Here is a 23,601-nt window from a genome sequence, read left to right as displayed (position 1 = left end):
ATTGTTTAAGTGTTGAAATGGTTTAATTACTGAAAAAAGGATTCCGCAACAGAAAGAATTTTTTTTGTACTCGACTTTTCGCTTGTGTCGTGTTTATCTTCGTTATTTCTTGAAACTTGAAGAGGGCGATGTTCGTTTTCTAATCAAGTTTTACAGCTTTACTAAAGTTCACTGTTCTGAGATGGATTTTTCATTACTTTATAATGCTATTAATATCGCTCGGACTGGGGCTAGGCTCATCTGTAATAATGTAATTGGAGCACGGTATCGATCGAAGGATGATGTTAAATCGGGAGCAAAACCACTGCGTAAATCCAATATAAAAACCTGTATCAATCCTACTAGTGGTGTAATGATGCCTTTCTCATATCAATCTGAAGATTTTATACGATTTTAACATCGAACTCTAAACGACGGCTTAATTTTTTTTGAATCCGAAAATATGCATTAAGACCATAAGACCTTTCAATAGACCCTAAGATTGCAATCCCTGAGGAAAGTGAGTAAGATCCATTTTTAACCATATGACTATTATCTCCCATCGTTCATCGAAAACCGGGAACCAGGATAGTCAGAATCGATTTGTTTAGCTGCCTACTGGTAATGGCTATCGATTTGTGTAGTTTTGAGTCCAGTTTAGATAAATTTTGCGTGTTTTGTTTTGCCGGTTTAAGTGACGTTATCAACTTTTGAACAAATTTTACCCTAATATTTCGGAACCGTAAGTTAGATCCGGATGGAATTTGAGAGTTTTACTTGGGACTATAAGATCTTTCATTAGAACTTAAGATTGTACAAATCGGTCTCGCCATCTCTAAGAAAAGTGAAGAAGTAATTTGAATTCGAATCAAAATTAAATTCAGGAACTTTGTATGGGACAATTATATCTTTCATTTTAATCTAAGTTTGAGAGAATCGATTCAACCGTCTCGGAGAAAAGTTAGTGCCCCTTTTTTTGCACATATCATACTGTAATTCCGGAACCGGAGATTGGAGGAACTTTGTATGGGGTTACAATACCTTTCATTTGAATCTAAGTTCATGAAAATCAGTTCAGCCATCTCCGAGAAAAGTGAGTGCAAAAAAATGTTACATACATACATACATACATATACACACACACACATACAGACATTTTGCGTACTCGACGAACTGAGTCGAGTGGTATATGGCACTCGAACCTCCGGGCCTCGGTTCAAAAGTCAGTTTTCACAGTGATTGCATAGCCTTTCTATATGAGAAAGGCAAAAAAACGATAAACCATCTTAGCACAAGCAATCCTAATTTGATGTTCATCCTTCTGTAAATTAAGGCAGATTTGTTTCGAGTAGAATGCAGACGTGCACAATTTACGAGCATTCGCGTTCTGCAGAAAGCGTCCACCATTAAGTGGTGTTTCTTTGATTCACTTAAAGAATTCATTGAATGCATAAACGTGAATGTTTTAAAGACTTAGTGTTTTTAGATACCGTTTTGTAATGTACACAAGTACAACTTTACAAATTAATATGAAAACATTTTTGCTGCATTCAACTAAATCATCAGCAGGGAAAATAGACTTCATGAATCTCTGATTATTTGTCGAAAAGTTCATAATAGAGAACCGGTCAGAGACGCTTCAAGGAACGGAGCTAAATTTTATGATATAAATATTGATTTACTTTTCTCAAGAGAGCTATCATATTCCTCTTCAGACAGTATTGGTGGTCTGATTAGGGTTAGAAACATGTGATTGCTTCACAACGAATGAGTTGTTTCGGCACTTTCTTAGTCATAATGAATTGGACTGCACTTGAGTAAAATAAAGTTTGGAATTTGATTGTTATTTATGTCTTCTGAGAGTTAATACGTTGATGGTCGTGTATCCTATGGCTCAAGCACGTACCCAGAGGGGAAGTCCCGAAACACCTTCATAGATTGTAAAAAACATACAATTTACTCATTCATTTTTTATACATACAATAAAACTTAAAAAAATATTTTGGCCTTGTTCGGGAGGTGAAAAGGCAAAGAAAACCAAACAAAAGTTATGATACCGGATGATGAGTCTAGTGCTCCTTTGGATTACTCCGTGAAATTGTGATTTCGAGAATTTCGTGGTGATCGAGCCCGCAGCGGTAGGGGCTCCGATGCGCTTACTGAACTCAGAATATGTCAACATTATATGAAATGGTGTTGGGTACAAGAAAGGAAAGGTGCGCAGACTAACAGGTGCCACAAGGATTAGAACTGGGCGCATTTACAGGGTCCGCCATCTAACTTTTTTTTAAACTAGCGGTTATTTCGACATTGGTAACCTTAATGTAACTTCTGATTTGATAGAAGCTTAGTTTTATCCTTCCGCTGAACGAAAATGGTTGTGTATTCGCTTGAGGAACGCGTGAAAATAGTGCAGTTTTACTTTGAAAATCATGTTAATGTTGCGGAATGTGTGCCAAAAAATCATCTTCTCGGATGAGGTACATTTTCATCTCGGTGGGTATGTTAATAAGCAAAATTGTCGCATCTGGGGGACGGAAAACCCGCGCGTTATCATGGAGAAGCCGATGCATCCTCAGAGAGTGACGGTTTGGTGCGGATTTTGGTCTGGCGGTCACTTTTTGTAATGCTCTGTAGCACTCTCAGCGATTCTGCCTTTATCTCTTCAATCGATGAAAAACGCTGTCCTTTCATGGGTCTCTTCAACTTTGGGAACAGGAAAAAATCACACGGAGCGATATCTGATGAATAAGGAGGTTGGGGCATGATTAAAGTCTTGTTTTTAGCCAAAAAATCACGAATAAGCAACGATGAATTTTGCTGCCACTCGTTTCATGCCCAAAACATTCGAAAAAATATGATGGCATGAGCCAACTGATATGCCAACTTCATCAGCAACTTCTCTAATAGTGATTCGGCGATCATCCATATTCATTTTTTTCACTTTTCCCACATTTTCATCGATTATTGACGTGCTGGGTCGACCGGAGCGTTCGTCGTCTTCAACGTCTTCGCGGCCATCTTGGAAACGCTTATACCACTCGTAAACACTTGTTTTTTTCATAGCAGACTCACCGTAGGCTCTCTGTAACATTTCGCACACTTGGTTACACTTTATTACATTTTTCACGCAAAATTTAATACAAATCCTTCGACTCTTCCATTGTTTAAACTAACAAAAATCGTCGAGCTAAAAAAAAACACGTCTACACCAGCCGCTACAAGACAGAATGTAAACAATGAATACAGCTGAAAATTTCACCATACATTAGGGACATATGTACCAACACAATAAAAAAAAATTTTGACCACCGGACTCTCCAGACGTGCGCAATTAAAAAATTCCGGGAACTTTTTGAACAGACCTCGTATGTGCATGGGTTAGAGATTGTGTCAATAAATTCATTGTTTAATTTGCTAGGAAAGTTCAACTTATAGGAGGACTTCAGAGTTTTGTCTTTATTCAACTGTTATAAATTACAATAATTACAGTGCAGTAGGGTTTATGAGACTTTAAGGGGAATAGGCATAGACATAATTCAACTCCTGCAATTTTGTTTTGTTAATTTCAATTTCATATACGATAATAACATGTATAACATTCTAAATTGAAAATGTTAATTAGTACAGATAATCAGAAGACCATCATTTCAGCATCCATGGTTTTTTTTTATTGGTTTAAGAAATTTTTCAGTCAGTGCTTTTACTTAATTTTTAGTACCAAAGGCATGATAGTTTTAACTCTTATCAGTACCCAGCAAGCAAACAAACTGAATTAAGGCGGAAGAATGAATGAATCGTTCAAATAAAACCGGGGAAATCTGTTTTGCCATTTCCTCTACTCTGAATGTGAAACACAACTCAGAAAATAATCTAATTTAACTGATCCTCCGCACATGATCATCTTTGCACGACCACTATATAGTTCAATTCTCGCAGTCTCGCACTGTGGTGCATTCCGCAAAGGAACACCTCGCACACCATCACCAATCCTATGCTGATATGTGGAATTTTACTGTATTTCGCTTTGTATCTCTGGGTAAAGTGATTTGTTTGTATTTGTGTTTGTATAACAGATTCCTCCTGATAAATCTGTTTTATGAATCAAAGAAGATCCCTGATTAAAACATGTTTCTCAAAATGTGTCTCAATGATGCTTCATAAGCTCCGGAATTAATAAATGAAATCGTAAGCGGTCTCTGGCATTCATTGAAACGTTGTACAGTCTAACAGCAGACAACTGCAACAGCACAAACGACTGGTGATAAATTGTTACCTTGTTGAATACCAGTTAGTAAATAATTTGTCCAATTTTTGTGATGCTTGATAATCATTTTTTCTTTACTCTTCTTTGTCCACTGAAGTAATAATAAAAAAATATTAATGAGGAATGTGAATTATTGTTGCAATCATAATGCTGAATTGAAACGGAACCAATCATTTTGATTCACTCGACTTTACAGCATTCAAGCTCACAACTTGTTTTATGAAACGTTTTTACGGTATACTTTTTGATTTTATTATGAGAGGATTACTCAAACCTAATCTGTCAATTGGTGTCCCAAGGAAACTGCTTTTGCATTTCTCAATAATGGTTGTTGTATTTTAACTACACTTGATTTTCAGACTTTTGAAATGTTGATTCTATATCTGGACTAGTCATCTGATTTGGTTGCCAGTGTTAAGAAACAATCAAAATTTCGAAAATCGCTACAAATTTTTCGCAAGTGATTCTCAGACAAATAAATCATCGATCACAACCATGGCAAAAAATCAGTTGTGAAAAGTTTACTAGCGAACATTCCCCTCGATGATATTTAAGAAAAAAAGTTCGCACATTGAATATATCTGATATAATTCATAGCCGTTATATACCAAATCTTTGCAGAAAGTGGTGTGATTAATAATAGTTATAATGATAATAAAAAATAATAATAACATAAACAATTACAAAGCACGTTATGCAGCTGATTAAAAAATATTACCCAATTCAGTTTGGATATCATACGCAGAAGTAATGCTCTTGTTATTTCTATGAATCAAATTCATGCTAAACAGCTTTTATTGTGTTTAATCTAAATAGTGCAGTGTAATCAACCAGTTGGAATTGAGGTAGCATTTTTTCTTTATAACCATTATTTGAAATGTGTAAAAAATATTGTTGTTCATATTATGCATCGAATCAGGAATCAGAACAAATTGGCTCAAATGGCACGTTACCCTTGATATTTGGAGATTTGTGCTGTGCCATCAATTTGTTTGTAGCATAATTTTCCTGATATATAAGAGGGAAGGATTGAAAGGAAATGGTAAGGGTTGGACTAGGATGATGGGAAAAATTGACGACACAAAAACACATAAAAGCAGAAGGAAATTCTGCACCCCTAAGGAATGCTGAACAATCTGCTGGGGATCACATTTAGTGGAAGCAGAAGTAAATTCTGAACCTCTACGAGGTCTCGAACAGTCTGCTGTTAATAAAACCTCCAACCCCGAGAGGATTTAGAGATCTTACAAAAGCGACACCATTCTGCACTCCCGGCAGAATGCAGAACGATTCGCAGTATGTACGAGAGAATATCCTTTAATTTTAGCTCCGCATACACAGACTCAACCATGTATGGAGAACCAAAAACCCGGATACGTAGTTGCGTCAATGCGGGACAGTTACATATAAGATGATATGAGGTACCATAATCGCATTCACACAAATCACACGAGTAATACTCAGGACGTTGAATAGTAAAAATGCTTTTGTCTGAGCGCAAGTTTGCAAGCTGCGCCAGTAGCTGGCATGTTTTGATGCAGCCCAAGAACGAATCTTGTACTTTATCCAACTAGTTGAAAGTGGTAAAGCTGGTTCAGGACTAACGAAATCATTCGTTGCACCAGCTCTAGCCAACTCATCAGCCCATTCATTTCCAGTAATACCAGAATGGCCGGGTACCCATAAGAAGTAAACAGCATTTGAAATGCTGAGGTCTTCAATTTGAGTTCGACATGCGATCCCTAGATTCGACCGTGAGTCATTCAAACTGAGTGCTTTTAAGGCTGCCTGACTGTCGGAACACATATAAATTCGTTTACCACAGATCCTCTGCTGAAGTGCCGATTGTACTCCACACAGAATCGGGTGGTTTCCCGCTTGGAACACAGTACAGTATCTACCAAGTGAATGAGACTGCTCCAGCCTCATTTCACGACAGTAGACACCAGCACCATCACGACCATTCAACAGAGAACCGTCCGTATAACAAACTATGTGTTCATCAAGTTGTCGTTCCAGAAAATAAGACAAGCATTCCTCACGAAGAGGATAGCTCACATTGAATGTTTTGAAAGGAAAAAAACTGCATGTGAGAGTTAGGTCACTAGGAGCGAGTAAATACTCATTCCACGTAACCATTTGAGACCACAAGCGAGTGTGGCTGGTAGCATAATCTAATGGGTTATTGTTCCAAAGCCCTGTAACCTTAAGACGGTATGCACAAGATAATGCTTCTTGTTTTAGAAACACATGTAGTGGTTTAATGTACAGTATCGCCATTAGGACCATCCTTTGGAGATGATTTAGCTTTGACTGAACTGTCGCGACTTCTCCTTTCTTCCACCATACAAGACATCCATATACTAAAATTGGTCTAACAATAACAGATCGGCTGAAAAGTTCGTATCGTTTCTATGAGAGGGCGCCACTAGAATTAAATCCATACCATTTTCAGTTAGTACCAACCTTCAAAAGATACGTGTATAAATTTGACAGCTGTCTGATTATTAGTTTGTGAGATATTGCATTTTGAGTGGAGCTACTTTTGTTATTGTGAAAAAATGGAAAAAAGGAATTTCGTGTGTTGATGAAACACTACTTTTTGATGAAAAAAAGTGCCGCCGATACCAAAAAATGGCTTGATGAGTGTCATCCAGACTCTGCACCGGGCGAAGCAACAATTCGTAAGTGGTTTGCAAAATTTCGTACTGGTCATATGAGCACCGAAGACGATGAACGCAGTGGGCGCCCAAAAGAGGCTGTTACCGGAATGAAAACGTGAAAAAATCCACAAAATGATTTTCAATGACCGTAAAGTGAAGTTGATCGAGATAGCTGACACCCTAAAGATATCAAAGGAACGTGTTGGACATATTATTCACGAATATTTGGATATGAGAAAGCTTTGTGCAAAATGGGTGCCGCGTGAGCTCACAATCGATCAAAAACAACAACGAATTGATGATTCTGAGCCGTGTTTGGAGCTGTTATATCGAAATAAAACCGATTTTTTTCGTCGATATATAACAATGGACGAAACATGGCTCTATCACTTCACTCCGGAGTCCAATCGACAGTCAGCTGAGTTGACTGCACGCGATGAACCGAACCCAAAGCGTGGAAAGACTCAACAATCGGCCGGTAAGGTTATGGCGTCTGTATTTTGGGATTCGCATGGTATAATTTTCATCGACTACCTTGAAAAGGGAAAAACCATCAACAGTGACTATTATATAGCGTTATTAGAGCGTTTGAAGGACGAAATTTCAAAAAAACGGCCTCATTTGAAGAAGAAAAAAGTTTTGTTTCATCAAGACAATGCACCGTGTCACAAGTCGATGAAAACCATGCTGAAATTGAACGAATTGGGCTTCGAATTGCTCCCTCATCCACCGTATTCTCCAGATTTGGCCCCCAGTGACTTTTTACTGTTCTCAGACCTCAAGAGAATGCTCGCTGGTAAAAAATTTAGAAGCAATGAAGAGGTAATCGCTGAAACTGAGGCCTATTTTGAGGCAAAGGACAAATCGTACTACAAAAATTGTATCGAAAAGTTGGAAGATCGCTATAATCGCTGTATCGCCTCTGATGGCAATTATGTTGAATAATAAAAACGAATTTTGGCAAAAAAATGTGTGTTTCTATTAAACGATACGAACTTTTCAGCCGAACTGTTAGTTGTGTAGATCCCATGAATGTATCTGGGTTTGAGTCCCCATGATTTTCCAAAAGCTCGTCAGCATTGACCGAAAGCCATGCAAGCTCTTTTGATCTTGAAGTCAATGTGAGCAGACCAATTCAGTTTTGAATCAAGAATAACCCCGACGTATTTAACTTGATCGACCACAGTGACCTCTGAACCGAAGAACTGTAACGGACGAGCTCCTGTGATTATCCTACAATGAGTGAAAAGCACCATTGATGTTTTATCTTTATAACCATTATTCGAAATGTGTAGAAAATATTGTTGTTCATATTATGCATCGAAAATATCACAGTCATTATTTCTCGGTTGCGAATTCATTTAGCAGAGATTTTTCATTTTAAAGCTATACACATAAATTCTATTAATGGCAGGTTGCCCTAAGGTCTATTATATTGAAAATAAATAAGTTGCACTTTACATTTTACCTTTAGTAACCTTTGGTTTCATAAAAAAATAATGGATAACTGTGTTCTTCTCACGTTACAGGTTCGTTTGATGGCTGAAAATTAAGAATACCTATGGATGAATTGAACTGAAAAACATCTAGTAAATCAGAGTCAGATCACCCAAGAATACAAAATGAGCAACGTTCGGTATACTATCCAATATTCGGATTATTTTAATAAATCGTGGCGTAACGAGACGCTAGAAAATGAAGCCCCAGTATCGGCGGGAACATTTGGATCAAGACTCGGCGCCAACGAAACATATGAGATTTATGCTCCTAACTATCCGTACGTATCCTCCACCGAAGAGCAGAACTATATCGAACAGCTCAGCGAACGGTGGAAAAATGGCTCCAACTTTACCATGTACGGAATGAACCATCCTAGTTATCCGGTGGGGGAATGCACTACCACCTACTGGGCCGGACTGTACTTCGAAATCACCAGCTATTTCCTGTATGTGCTTATTTTTGTGACAGCTGTAATCGGTAACTCAATAGTGTTGTTCATCGTTCAATCGAATCCTCGAATGCGCACCGTGACTAATTATTTCATCACGAATTTGGCCATTGGTGATCTTCTGATGATGCTGTTCTGTGTTCCGTTCACGTTCATTTCCTCGTTCGTGCTGCAGTACTGGCCCTTCGGATTGGCCATGTGTCGATTGGTGAACTACACGCAGGCAGTTTCCGTACTGGTCAGTGCTTATACGCTAGTGGCCATCAGCGGGGATCGGTATATTGCCATTATGTGGCCGCTGAAGCCACGGATTACGAAAACGTAAGAACAGTTTCGAATGATATAATTTCGGAGTGACTTGAATACAGTAATTGATAGTTGATTTTTTTCCCTCTAGGTGTTCTAAAGTTCTGATAGGCATAGTGTGGATAATAGCGCTCATTACGGCAGCCCCAATTGCGATATTTTCGACGCTGATCTTGCCAACGGAATGGCATAAAGTGTGCGATCTGTGAGTATGAATTTCAGTATTATTTTCTTGAGATTATAGGAGTTCAGACTCCAATAATGAATAATTGGACTAGGAATTTCAAAGTCAAAAGTTTATTGGTTATGTATGAATTAGAAAAGGTTTGAGTTACACAATTCCACACTCAGAATTAACCATTGAAAGTCCTTAGTTCAAATTTTTAATTTTTTTAAGTGAAGGATTCAGAGTTCAACAATAAAAGATTAGTATCTCGAATGGATGGTATAGCGTCTAGCTTCTGTGCAAATTTCCATGTCTCAGACGGAAATGTTCAAAACGCATAAAACACATTTTTAATTTCAATATTTTTCAAATTTACTATCCAAATTACATAATTCTACATAACTTTGTATCTAGATTGAATCATAGAGGGCACAATACACTACTTGCTACACTATACACTAAGTCGAGATCCACAAAGTGGAGTAGAGTTCAGAACCCAGAGCGTTCAGTTTCAAGAGTCTTGGGTTCCGAACGAAGAGTCCTGGGTTCAGAGCTCAGAGTTCAGAGTTCAGAGTTTAAAGTTCAGAGTTTGGAGTTTAGAGTTTAGAGTTAAGAGTTAAGAGTTAAGAGTTAAGAGTTAAGACTTAAGAGTTAAGAGTTAAGAGTTAAGAGTTAAGAGTTAAGAGTTAAGAGTTAAGAGTTAAGAGTTAAGAGTTAAGAGTTAAGAGTTAAGAGTTAAGAGTTAAGAGTTAAGAGTTAAGAGTTAAGAGTAAAGAGTCAAGAGTTAAGAGTTAAGAGTTAAGAGTTAAGAGTTAAGAGTTAAGAGTTAAGAGTTAAGAGTTAAGAGTTAAGAGTTAAGAGTTAAGAGTTAAGAGTTAAGAGTTAAGAGTTAAGAGTTAAGAGTTAAGAGTTAAGAGTTAAGAGTTAAGAGTTAAGAGTTAAGAGTTAAGAGTTAAGAGTTAAGAGTTAAGAGTTAAGAGTTAAGAGTTAAGAGTTAAGAGTTAAGAGTTAAGAGTTAAGAGTTAAGAGTTAAGAGTTAAGAGTTAAGAGTTAAGAGTTAAGAGTTAAGAGTTAAGAGTTAAGAGTTAAGAGTTAAGAGTTAAGAGTTAAGAGTTAAGAGTTAAGAGTTAAGAGTTAAGAGTTAAGAGTTAAGAGTTAAGAGTTAAGAGTTAAGAGTTAAGAGTTAAGAGTTAAGAGTTAAGAGTTTAGAGTTTAGAGTTAAGAGTTTAGAGTTTAGAGTTAAGAGTTTAGAGTTTAGAGTTTAGAGTTTAGAGTTTAGAGTTTAGAGTTTAGAGTTTAGAGTTTAGAGTTTAGAGTTTAGAGTTTAGAGTTTAGAGTTTAGAGTTTAGAGTTTAGAGTTTAGAGTTTAGAGTTTAGAGTTTAGAGTTTAGAGTTAAGAGTTTAGAGTTTAGAGTTTAGAGTTTAGAGTTTAGAGTTTAGAGTTTAGAGTTTAGAGTTTAGAGTTTAGAGTTTAGAGTTTAGAGTTTAGAGTTTAGAGTTTAGAGTTTAGAGTTTAGAGTTTAGAGTTTAGAGTTTAGAGTTTAGAGTTTAGAGTTTAGAGTTTAGAGTTTAGTGTTTAGAGTTTAGAGTTTAGAGTTTAGAGTTTAGAGTTTAGAGTTTAGAGTTTAGAGTTTAGAGTTTAAAGTTTAGAGTTTAGAGTTTAGAGTTTAGAGTTTAGAGTTTAGAGTTTAGAGTTTAGAGTTTAGAGTTTAGAGTTTAGAGTTTAGAGTTTAGAGTTTAGAGTTTAGAGTTTAGAGTTTAGAGTTTAGAGTTTAGAGTTTAGAGTTTAGAGTTTAGAGTTTAGAGTTTAGAGTTTAGAGTTTAGAGTTTACAGTTTAGAGTTTACAGTTTAGAGTTTAGAGTTTAGAGTTTGGAGTTTAGAGTTTAGAGTTTGGAGTTTAGAGTTTACAGTTTACAGTTTAGAGTTTACAGTTTACAGTTTAGAGTTTAGAGTTTGGAGTTTAGAGTTTAGAGTTTAGAGTTTAGAGTTTAGAGTTTAGAGTTTAGAGTTTACAGTTTAGAGTTTAGAGTTTAGAGTTTAGAGTTTAGAGTTTAGAGTCCAGAGTCCAGAGTCCAGAGTCCAGAGTCCAGAGTCCAGAGTCCAGAGTCCAGAGTCCAGAGTCCAGAGTCCAGAGTCCAGAGTCCAGAGTCCAGAGTCCAGAGTCCAGAGTCCAGAGTCCAGAGTCCAGAGTCCAGAGTCCAGAGTCCAGAGTCCAGAGTCCAGAGTCCAGAGTCCAGAGTCCAGAGTCCAGAGTCCAGAGTCCAGAGTCCAGAGTCCAGAGTCCAGAGTCCAGAGTCCAGAGTCCAGAGTCCAGAGTCCAGAGTCCAGAGTCCAGAGTCCAGAGTCCAGAGTCCAGAGTCCAGAGTCCAGAGTCCAGAGTCCAGAGTCCAGAGTCCAGAGTCCAGAGTCCAGAGTCCAGAGTCCAGAGTCCAGAGTCCAGAGTCCAGAGTCCAGAGTCCAGAGTCCAGAGTCCAGAGTCCAGAGTCCAGAGTCCAGAGTCCAGAGTCCAGAGTCCAGAGTCCAGAGTCCAGAGTCCAGAGCCCAGAGTCTAGAGTCTAGAGTCTACTATTTCACCCGGACCGCTATCGTTGTTTGGAGAGTATTTGTTCATCAATATCAAGTCTTGTTGGTTAGAAATAACAAGACACAGGTAAAAACTTAAGAATTCAATGCATATAATACACACTGTACATTCAAAGCTCTGCGTTTAAAATCAAAATAGAAATCGGAAATATTACCACTTTAGTATACAGACGGGTAGACCCAAAAAAAAACTTAAAACATTCATATCGGAATGTAAATGTATTCTTTAGCATTGATTGTACTGATTCAGAAAACAAAGCATTAACAATACATAGTATACTGTACCGATTCGACATCAAATTTTCTTTAAAGGTATAATGCAGAGGACGAAATAAGCCTATTTTGCGCACTAGAATGTGAATCAAGATTTCTGATTGTGATTCTAAAAACCGAACACCGTGAATTAAAAAATTGGGAACAAAACTAAAATTGAGATTATATTTTTAAATTGTGGGAATTGTATATTACACAGAGCAGTAACAGACCTTATGCGCTCTTTTTATTGCACTGAGACAAATTTGTTCTCATTCTCAGAAGACAACCATGCGCAGACGAAGAGCTGCTCTCACAAAAACTGGAAGAAATGAATGTACAACGCTTCATTCGCTTTCGGCGCATTTAGCCAAGAACGAGGTACAAGTGCTTCAGTTTGATAACATTTATACAATTTTGTAAAAATATAAAACCCTACATTTTTGGCAGTGTTTTCTAAAACTTGTTTAATTACTTTGCTTGGCGTACGGCACAATTGTTAAAAATTTGGTTTTCAAAAGCGGGAAAAAGTATCTGTGACTATTCAATCATTCTAAGGCTTTTTTTATCTACCTCTTGAAAATCCTTGTGCGATCTTGCTCAACATCACCGTAAGATTTATTTAAAATTGTTTGCGTGGTCATACATAAAAACTATTCAAATACGATCTAGAATTAAATATAGTAATCTCGTTAGTAACTTCAATTATTTTAAACTACTTTTCGAACCTGATAATATCGATAATTGGTGTAATGTTTTACACTTGAATGAAATTTGATTCCGAAACATATTCAGTACACAAAAAATTTTTTAGATTTCAAACAACATGTAGGTTGAATAGTGGGTTGCAAGCGCATACGTTTAATCATACAACAAACGACTTTGAACCTGTTAGATAAAATACATAACATTAAAAATGTGGAATAAATCCCGCAGCCGAGGGAAAACCGTAGAAAGTTTTTATGCAAAAATCAACACATTTGCTCCGAAAGTACCGGCTAAGGTTTTATCCGGTTATCCCATTCAAAGTTTTTCCGGTTGTTGCACTAAAAATGACTTTAAACGTTTTCTGCTCTGAAAAGTTCTAGTCCGGTTCTGGCATACAAAATATTAATTCGGGTTTCGTATTCAAAACTTCCTAAAGGGGCCGGCTCGGCGATTTTCACGAACTTAGATTCAAAGTTTGGATGGTGCGTTTGAATTTGTTGTAGCAAAATCCTGCACTCCTGTTACTTCTGTGTATGATATTCAAGCTAAGTATGGGAATATTAATCAGCTACATAGCACGCACAATGATTGGACATGTTTTTCTTATTATTATAATTATTTTTCATCGCAACATGCATTAGCTGTTTTGTTTTATGATATTACTCGACTACTACGGTATTGCTGAATGAATTTCAAACACATCACGACGCATGGAATTTCGATGCGACCGACGAAATAAACTCACCCCACGAGCCCAAAATCATTGATATCTGATAGTCCATATCCGATAGAATTTAGTGATAATCAGCTTTGATGTTTACGTCACTTATACCATTGTATAACCGGAGTGACAGCCATTTGAACTTCAAACCTGTTTAATGAACACAGAGTAGCATTAAAACTAGCCTAACTTTGTTGAAATGTTGATTCTGAATCAGACAGTGATACTGATAACGATGAAGACATTTTTGAATTCTAAGTGGAATCAAAATTTATCTTATCAAAAATAATTTATTTCAAAAATATGTGATATGGAAAGATATTACAGAATATTTTTATTTACTGTGAATCAAAAAATTGGTTTATTTTCACCCCTGGTAAGGAGTGTATCGAAAATAAGCTATCCACAAATTTTTCTTTCAAATTATGATAAAAACGATATTTTTTTCAAACTAAAAATTGATCCTTTATTGTACGAGGTTAAACTTGAGCATGAAGAAAACCGGATAAAATTTAAGTTATTCCTTCACGAGTTTACGAACTTTTGATCGAACGCTCTTCATCAAGTTCCGGACAAGTGTTGCATCGCATTGTTTGGACGCTAGAGCCCAAATTTTTTTTAACTCTTGCATGTTCCCAGCTGCCTTACACATCTTCTTGAAGACCCTCTTCACGATTGCCCAGTAACGTTCGATGGGTCGAAGCTGAGGCCAATTTGGTGGATTGATATTTTTCTCAACGAAATTCATACCCTTTTCCGCAAGCCAATTGAGAGTAGTTTTGGCATAGTGAGCCGACGCCAAATCCAGCCAAAACAGTGGAGGTGTACTATGCTTATTATATAGGGGCAGCAATCTCTTCTGGAGACACTCAGATCGATAGATTTCTGTATTTATAGTTCCGGTAGTGTAAAAAATGGTTGACTTCAAACCACAGGAACATATTGCTTGCCATACCACAACCTTTCGACCGAGTTTCTCCACTTGAATCGACCTGTCCGCATCGCTCACATACTCCCCCAACGACGACAGTAAAGTATTGTGGACCTGGAAGAGTTTTTGAGTCCTCTTTTACAAAAGTCTCATCGTCCATCAAAACGCATGCATCCGGACACTGCAAAAGACGCGAATACCAGGCCCTTTCTGGTCCAGTTTCGGGTTGGAAGAACCGGGTTTTCTGCCTCTTTCTGGTAGCTTATCTTAAAAATAATGATCCCCAAACTTATTAATTATGTTTTTAACACTGGCATGATGAATTCCAAACCGCTTCGCCAATTTTCGCATAGTAATACCCTTCTCATTTAGCCATGTGTCCAGAACCTTAATTTTCACTTCCTTTTCAATACGCGACATTTTGAAAACGCAGCATTTCAACCGCACAAACAAGTCATCAAACGAAAGCTGACAGCCAAACGCACAGCATGCTGTGATCTGAGCATAAAAAACCATCACAAATACATGCGTACAACACAAATGTTTGTGGATAGCTTATTTTCGATACACTCCTTATAATGTACGAATACACAATATATGGACATTAGTTTTGCATAAGCACTAGCTACGTTACACAGCCAGAAGCCTTAATTGAATAGAAACATATGTTGATTGCAAAAGTATCCTATTCTGGGAACGTTCGAAACGTTCAATTTAATAAATGTAAAACTTGTTGACACATATCTACGGTATCATATATTTTAGTATACAAACGGTTGCATGAGTAAGCAATAAAAAAGGTTCATAAGTCAAAAAACATCCATTCTGTTTCTTATCAGTTGTTGTCATCAAATGTTGTTTTGCGGAAACAAATGTCATAAATCTTCCGTACGAACCAGACGAATGGGGATGAAATTTTCAAATGAATCTATTTTTTCTGCTTCCTTCACCCTCGTAGTCCAATTTGCAAAGAAATGTGGCCATCGAAGGAGCAGGAAAGCTACTACACCACTACCCTGTTGATGACGCAGTTTGTGATACCGCTGCTGGTGCTGATTTACACCTACACCCGGATCGCCATCGTCGTCTGGGGGAAGCGACCACCAGGCGAGGCGGAAAACTCTCGAGACCAGCGGATGGCCAAGTCTAAACGTAAGGTGAGTGAGCGGTTCATTTCTTTTTTTTTCCCTGTAAAATTCAGATTGTTCATCATATCGAGTGGATTTCTATGGAGCGTGCATGCGAAAACTAATGTCCGTTAAAACGTTATGGATCTTTTTTAATGGTAGACACAAAGCGGATGAGCTTTTATTCGGCATAATCGAAAGGCATTTTTCACGTAGTTAAACCATCAGAGCGGAGTTCAACTAAGGCCGTCTGATGAGGGTCAAATTCTTGTGGCTGTGTGGCGTTTGGGATGGAACGCCCTCCAAACTGGTTCGCCAGCAGTAAAAAAGGCAGTGGTACAGGAATTTACGAATTGGTGCTATGTTCACTGAAAAGATTTACTGGCTTTTATAGGATTGGTAGGTTTTACTTGCGTTTTCTTTTCATTCTTCAATTCTTTCAAAGATTAAAACCTAGAACGTAGAACGGGTTTGAACAATAATCACCATAAATTTCAGTCGACTTCTATGACGAAAGCAGTATAGGCAGGTTGTGTGTGATCTATTTATTACGTATAACTTTGTTGCAGATAACACGTTAATTTGGTTCGTTAGGTCGGCGTATCTTTCCGTAACATCGTTTGCAGATTTCACTAGATACCGTCATGAGCGGCCTTCAGTCGGAACAGTTTCTACAATTAAGATAGTGTTGTAAACTTTTTGACAATTTTGAGATAAGTGAATCTAACACATTGGAGTTGCCAAAACTAGTGCAATAAATAAGCAATATATTTATTCGTTGCCAACTTTCTCCAAAAATTTATCGTTTTCGAGATATTTTAATATCAAATTCAAATCAACATAAGCACTTGTTACATTCATCAAACTATTTATTTTCAATGAAAATAGAACTGATGTTGTTTCCTGCAACATGAACTAAAATACGAGTAGTTAATTTCAATTTTCGCCTTTTCCATATAGAAAGTCTATGCAATCACTGTGAAAACCGACTTTATAACGAAGGGTCGAATGCCATATACCATTCGACGAACTGAGCAAATGTCTGTATGTGTGTGTATTAGGGGGGAACAAAATTTTTATTTCAGCACCAATAAACTTTTTGTGTTCCTCTTGAGCCTCATAAGAACTTTGCAAAATTTTAGCTCGATCGTATTAAATTTCATTTGGATCCGACTCCCGGTTCGGGAATTACGGGGTAAATGGTGAAAAATGAACTATAAAAGTGCCCTCTATTTACCCAGAGACCGCTCACCCAATTTTAACAAACTTACGTTCAAATGAAAGGTCTCATGTAACACTACTAAATTTTATCCGGATACGACTTTCGGTTCCGGTATTACAGTCTTATAAATATAACAATGTTTATGACACGGAAAAATCAAGCCAATTATATCCAAATAGCCATATAATTATTCAATTAGGAAGGTATGGTTAATATATGACCAAATACGTTGACTTTGAGTATACCGGATCATCGTTCCTGAAAAGTTGTTTTGAAGAAACCCTTTATAATACTATTGAAAACATGAGTTATATGAAAAAAGTATTATAGCACTTCTAGGCGGATAAAAACAGGTTTTAGTGTTGTAAACGAGAACATTTGAAGAAAACTGATCCAGAATCGAAGGTCAAAGTTCTATTTTAAATCACACCGCCATACAACCTTGAATTCAAGTTTTGATGTAAAGGGAAAATATTGTGTGTTGAGGTGTTAGTGCGGGATAACATGCTACGGTTGATTCATTTTTTTTTTCAACCTGGAAAGAATCAAAATATTCCTACATGGTTCTCACGAGACCTAACACAGCAGAAGTAAGAGTAGACCACGAGAACGTGTGCCAAACTGTGCTGCATTGGTTGCTGTTTAGGACAGCACCCAGTTGACTGTTGTCGGTGATTAATGGGTTTGGTTGTGGGGGAAGAATAGTTTCTTGTGTGGTAACGACAAAAAGGATGGCTGTTGCACTACTCAAGTTAGGTGGACTATTCGATGGATCCAAAGTGAATCCGCATTGTTATAGGGTAACTCTACCCTTATTCATCTCTATCCCACTATTGATTTCATATTTAAAAGCCATACGTTAGAATGAGGTACCCTGGTTTGATTTTATGTGATATTATTTACTAATGGAAGCGACGATGTTGGAACTGATTACATCGTAATATGCCGAATATTTAGTAAACTAATGATTTTTATCGACTAATGAGATGACAATTGGTACTTTTACCCTATCACTAGTTTTGGAAGATAATCTTCAGTAGCGCTTTCCGAGAAAGCATACATGACGGAAAATGGTTCTTGTTGCCGTGATTTGTAGACGTTAGTACAATCACGGAAGTAATTTATGTTCGAAACAGTTCTGAATGCCATTAAATTTCCTGAATTTCAATTAGAAATAAAACCAAATCAACCACGGACATCAAAATTGAGCATAATTTGATGATTTGAATAAATTACATTATGTTATGAAACTGCAAGGAATCCAAATATTGAAGAAATTAGACGTGGTTGTTTCCGGGTTTTAAGTAAATTAAAATAATTTGTAGTGAAAAATAAACATTCTGAGTCTTAAATATCTCTTCAGAATTAAACCGTTTTAGTTTTTCATTAGTACCGCTGTTACCGTAACTTACCGTGATCAACAACTTTCTCGGTTCGTTTCCGTGTTTTGTTCGATACAAACATAAAGCTCTTTCGAGAGGAACGACATAAACAATAAACAACTTGTTCAGGGCTTTTGGTATATCGTAGTTTGTACAAAGTGCTTCCGCAATTCGTTACCATCGATGTTAATATGTTCCGTTATACGTAAATGAAAATTAACCCTCGATTACGGTGATTCATTTTTGTATATCTTGTAACGATGGCTTTGTCTGAAACACGGGAATACGAAGCTTGAGGTGTTTCCAGTATGTTGTTATAAAACAACATTGTGCATTTTAGGTCTACCTTTTGAAGGAGCAGATGGATCTCGATGCTATTTACGGGGTAGATATTCAATCAATGAAACAAGTTATTTATTGATTTAGTAATTTTTAGTTTGTTTGACAGAAAGTCGCCATAACTAAGTTCAGTTTTGCAATAACTGAGCGGAAACATATATTGAAGAAGCTAAATGAATGGGAAACTCAGAACTCGAACCTGCGTTCTTATGCAATCAGAGCATACGCGTTACGATTGAATTAAAATCAATATGAGTTATTTTTGTATGAACTTTAACGAGAAAGAAAACATTCAAAGACCGCAAGACAATCCAACATTTGTAGAAAAAGCTATTAAAGAAAACCCGACACAAGGTCCGAACAATGGCTCATTCCTTATGCCGTTTTTCATCGAAAAACATTGGTGGCGTGGATTGCTCTGGTTTTGCACTTTCGAGCAGAAGTGCAGTTTTTTGAAGGTGTTTTATTGTCATTTCTGCTCGAAAGTTCATAACCAGAGCAATCCACGCCACCAGTGTTTTTCTATGAAAAACGCCATTAATATATCTAGCACCACTGCTGCTAGTGGTTGTAATATGATTTGACTTTCTATTATTATGCTATAATGGTTGGTCTGAGTTGTTTGATGTCCTCACGATAGTTACTCAGCTTAGTATGAAGATTCATTTTAAATAACGAATCATGTTCCAAAACTTACTGTAAAGACACAAAAAGTCAAGTAAATAACTTTTCTGTTTGCATAAAATAACATTGTCCATATCTTCTAAACTATATGAGATAGAAAGTTTATATCTTCAACAAAGTTATTGGATTTCAGTTTATCTAAAACATTGTCGAAAAAACCAAAAACTTGTTTTTTTCAAATTAAAATGTTAGATTTTCATGTGTCTTTACAGTAAGTTCTGGAACATAAAGTGTCACTTAAAAATCTGAGTATCTATCGTGAAGACATCAAACATCTCGGATCAACCGTTATCACATAATAAAAGAAAGTCAAATCATATGTTGATCACAAGCAGCAGTGGTGCTAGATATATTAAGGAATGAGTCATTGTTCGGACCTTGTGTCGGTTTTCCTTTAAGAACTTTTTCTACAAATGCCTGATTGTAGTGTAAGAAATTTAATGGTTGTTTTAAAAAGCTATCACCAAATAGCAATTCTCCTGTAGAGGCGCTTCGAGCAGTCCAGCAGTCGCTTATGGGCTCTTGCGTTCGAGCTTCCATACAAAAGTTATAAATTCGTGCAAAGTCGTACGCAACGGTGATTTTTAACGGATTTTTACTTGTATGCTTTACACAGCTTTTTTGAAAAAGTTTGTATTGGCTTGTATGTCTGTTCTCTGTGGGTTTTCCTTCTCGATAAATTTCCTATGAAAATAATACACGCAATGATTTTGAAAGTCTATAGGTTGATCTTCAGCCGATTTTTTTTTGTGAAAAGTTATTTTCTCCATATTAAATCCCATACAAATTTTAAACCTGAGGCGCGAAAATATAGTTTCTCCGATATGGGACCATAGAATCTTTCATTTGAATCATACACGAGCATACACACAGACATTTACTGTGATTGTATGCAAATTTTTCAAACGAGCGTAAGCTTGTTGAAATTGGTTCCGCCATCTCTGAGAAAATTGAGCTGTAAAAACGGGCGTTTTGTCTGTAACGTCACTTATACCATTATATCTCCGGAACCAAAAGTGTGAGCCATTCAATCTTCAAACATAATAAATGATCCGGTTCAGTCGTCTCTGAGGAAAACATGCGGTAAGAAAAAGTGCACACACGTTCATACGTTTTCCCATCTCGTCAGGCTGAGTCGAATGGTATATAACGATCAAAAATCATTTTTTCAGCTTCATTCACCTTTATATAGAGAAATGCAAAAATCTGTAGGAAAATAGTAAGGGAAAGGGGGACAAAGTAGCGTCATTTTTGTTTAATGGTTGACTTTAAATTTTATATGTAACATTTATTGCGTATAAAAATTAGCGCTGTCTTCAGTAACTCATAATTTGACTAAAACTATTTTCATCTTAAATATTCGATACGTTAAGAAATGGTTCAGAACGGTTTAATGAAAGTTTTTTTTTGCTCCGCTTTGTCCCATGTATGGAATCTCATGATAACATTAACATTAAATCGTTTACATCAACATATATTTATGAATGCTCATGAAGTCAGTATTCCGTCGACAATTGATGGTTAGAAAATTATTTATTTTATGCTTTCAAAATAACAAAATTCGTATGTAAATACGTACCATTCTGTCAAATGAAAGCGAATAGATAATTAAACGCTGAATACAGAATTAAATTCTTTTCACTGCATCATAATTGTGTCAGTAGAATGGACCAAAGTCTTTATCTATTCGGGCAAAGTAAGGTTAATCGTCGCTAAGCGCAGTGCAATATCCTACTTTACTCTATCCCGTTTTTCCTAGGAGAGAACATTTTTATTCGACTCATATTTAAGAAACTCTGAAACAAAAGACTGGTGCCATGAAATTTATTCTTCAGCAAGTGAATGAAAACTAATGAAAACGCATGCAAAGTTCGAGGGTGTTTCGAAACGAAATTCCAAATTATTTCGGTAGATGGAATTATAATTCGGAAAAGATTTCAAGCATATTCCGCTTTGTTCCCAATTCCTGTACCATTTATTTGAGCCTAAGTTTTTTAAAATTAGTTCAACCATCTCGTAGCATATGTTGTAACATACTCTGGTATTTTTCGATCTCGACGAACAGATTCGAATGCCCATTCGGGCCTCGATTCAAAAGTCAGCTTTTACAGTGATTGCAACGCTTTTTTTTCTTTTATAAAAATGGCAAAATAATTTGCTTTGTATTCAAACAGATAAAACTGCAAACATCTCATATGAAATGACTTGTTTTCGATTTATTTTTATTTTACATTCAACTTTGCAAGGCAAGTAGTGAACTCAATACAACTATCAAACAACCAATCCAAACATCACACTGATAGTCATAAAAATAGAATAATTCCTATGTGAAATCAAGTATGAGATATGCCAATATCTTTTTCTTCTTTTTCCCCGAGAAGATGATAGCACCATTAATGGGAAACAGAATTTCATTATGAAATCCATTGATTAAAGTCGTCTCTCTCTCTCTCTCTCTCTCTCCTGCAGACCAAACGAGCGAAACTCAAAAAATATTTCAGTTCGAATTCTAAATTTGATTCATGTAGAGTTCTTTTGAAAGTTGCATAACTCAAGGCAAACCCGAGAGGTGCTTCTGATCATTGCCCTTCTTCCAAGTGACTATGAGGGAAGCTGACACGTGAACGTGACATAATTCTCTGCTCGTCCGGGCGGATGGCACGTCACTGTCAGTTTTCGTAATTTGCCACCATCGCTTGTAATTTCACGCTTAGCGCCTGTCAATTTTCCAAATTTTGCGGTATTCGATCGACTCGACACGGTCGAGTGTTACACCTCATTGCATCTACCGACGTGACAATGGTGCTTCGGTACAGTGGCAAGGAGGATATGAGGAGACCACCCAGTGTGAGTGTATTTAGTGCTCAGTAGTCTTTCCAACGCGTTACATCGAAGTAGCAGATAATCTGCTCATATCGGAAGCAATTAACCAACCGAAACCATTTGAATGTCTGGAAACAAAGAAAAACTACGGGCACCGAATGAAGATCGTCTTGGCAAGTTCGAGAAGTATGTTAACAGCCGACAATGAATCGGTAACATTGGTTCAACTAATGTACACAAAAAAAAGAGATGATGTAAATCTCACCTTAGTTAGACCTTATACAAAATGCAGGTTTACTTACGCTGCGGTTGATTTGTGATTTTTTTCTTTTCGGAGCAGCAGTCAGAAAAACAATCAAACGTGAACTCTTCGAGAGAAAAAGAAAGAAAATAAATACTCGCACGGTGTTGAGCGCGTCACAGTGGGGTTTTGCCGCCAGCATCTGTTACAAGTGGGTTTGTGATCATAAGACATTTTCACATATTCTGAATGTATGATTTCTACTTATTACTACAGTAGATAGATTTCCTGTTACTCTCGAAACTTTCTTCATGTGACATTATATTTTAATCGAAATCGTGGTTATCATTGTTATGGTAGAGACGGGTTTCTTAGAGATATGTGACAATAATATCGCAATAAAGCGAATGTCAGAAACCATTTTATCTGAAAATTAGTGCTGGTCGGTGCGGCAAAATATTTTTATGACTTTTGCCCGCTGTGCCATAGCGACCGAACCCGTGAGCGTAATTACTTAAGAGGTCGGTATAGATATGTGATGCTGCTGATGGCAGTGGGGCTCTGGCGCTTACTGGATTCCACTTGATGCCATAATACCTGAAGCCCACATAAAAACAACGATACCACCGTGGATGGGCGGGAATGGTGGTGTGAACTGTATCTAAATGTATGCCATCCCAGCCGAGGCTGACGACTTCCAACGTTGCCTTTTGCCTTCCTTTTCAGATGTGTATCAAACAATGGACCAGCACTAGCAATCACAGTGATGTAGGTATGGCTGTTACGGCCGGATCGAATGAGAAGATCAGTTGACCGAGTTCCAAAGTACATCGCCAGATATTACGATCGCAGCATAGATTGATTGAAGGGATAAGAACTGACTGTGTTAATGTAATTGTGGGGTTAAATGGAATTATGAGTTATGTAGTCCATCGTCTTATTAGTAATTCCGCAATTTTCGTGACGTCACGCGCTTTGATCTATAGTCAGTGAAGGGAGAATTTTTTGAAAATTAGTTGCGATTTATTTATATAATTCAGATATTAGTGAGGATCTATGGTAAAAACTTTGGTTGTTTTTCATCGTTTCAAGTAACTGCTTGGTTGCTGAAACAGCCACGCACAATCAGTAAATTTTTTTTCAATCAACGCACAATCAGTAAATTTCAATTTTCAATCAACGAATTGTGATAAAATCGGATACATTATCTTTGCGTAGGCTCTAAGAAGGAATACCAATAGTTCGAAAATAGTTCAAT

General features: G+C 36.9%; 1 protein-coding gene across 4 annotated transcripts in view; it reads left to right on the top strand.

The window, feature by feature from the left end:
- Window positions 1-23,601, top strand: part of LOC131425303 (RYamide receptor-like) — a 420,424-nt gene that overhangs the window by 99,346 nt on the left and 297,477 nt on the right. For all 4 annotated transcript variants that reach the window (XM_058587091.1, XM_058587090.1, XM_058587092.1 and 1 more), the window contains exons 3-5: window positions 8,439-9,178; window positions 9,255-9,368; window positions 15,484-15,682. In XM_058587091.1, coding sequence (XP_058443074.1) covers window positions 8,532-9,178; window positions 9,255-9,368; window positions 15,484-15,682 — 960 coding nt within the window. In that variant the 5' untranslated portion in view covers window positions 8,439-8,531. The remainder of the gene's footprint in view (window positions 1-8,438; window positions 9,179-9,254; window positions 9,369-15,483; window positions 15,683-23,601) is intronic.

This window comes from Malaya genurostris, chromosome 1 (assembly GCF_030247185.1).
Source record: "Malaya genurostris strain Urasoe2022 chromosome 1, Malgen_1.1, whole genome shotgun sequence".
NCBI classification, from domain to species: domain Eukaryota; kingdom Metazoa; phylum Arthropoda; class Insecta; order Diptera; family Culicidae; genus Malaya; species Malaya genurostris.
The sequence above is the reverse complement of the archived record's forward strand: the minus strand, read 5'-3'. Positions and strand labels throughout refer to the sequence as shown.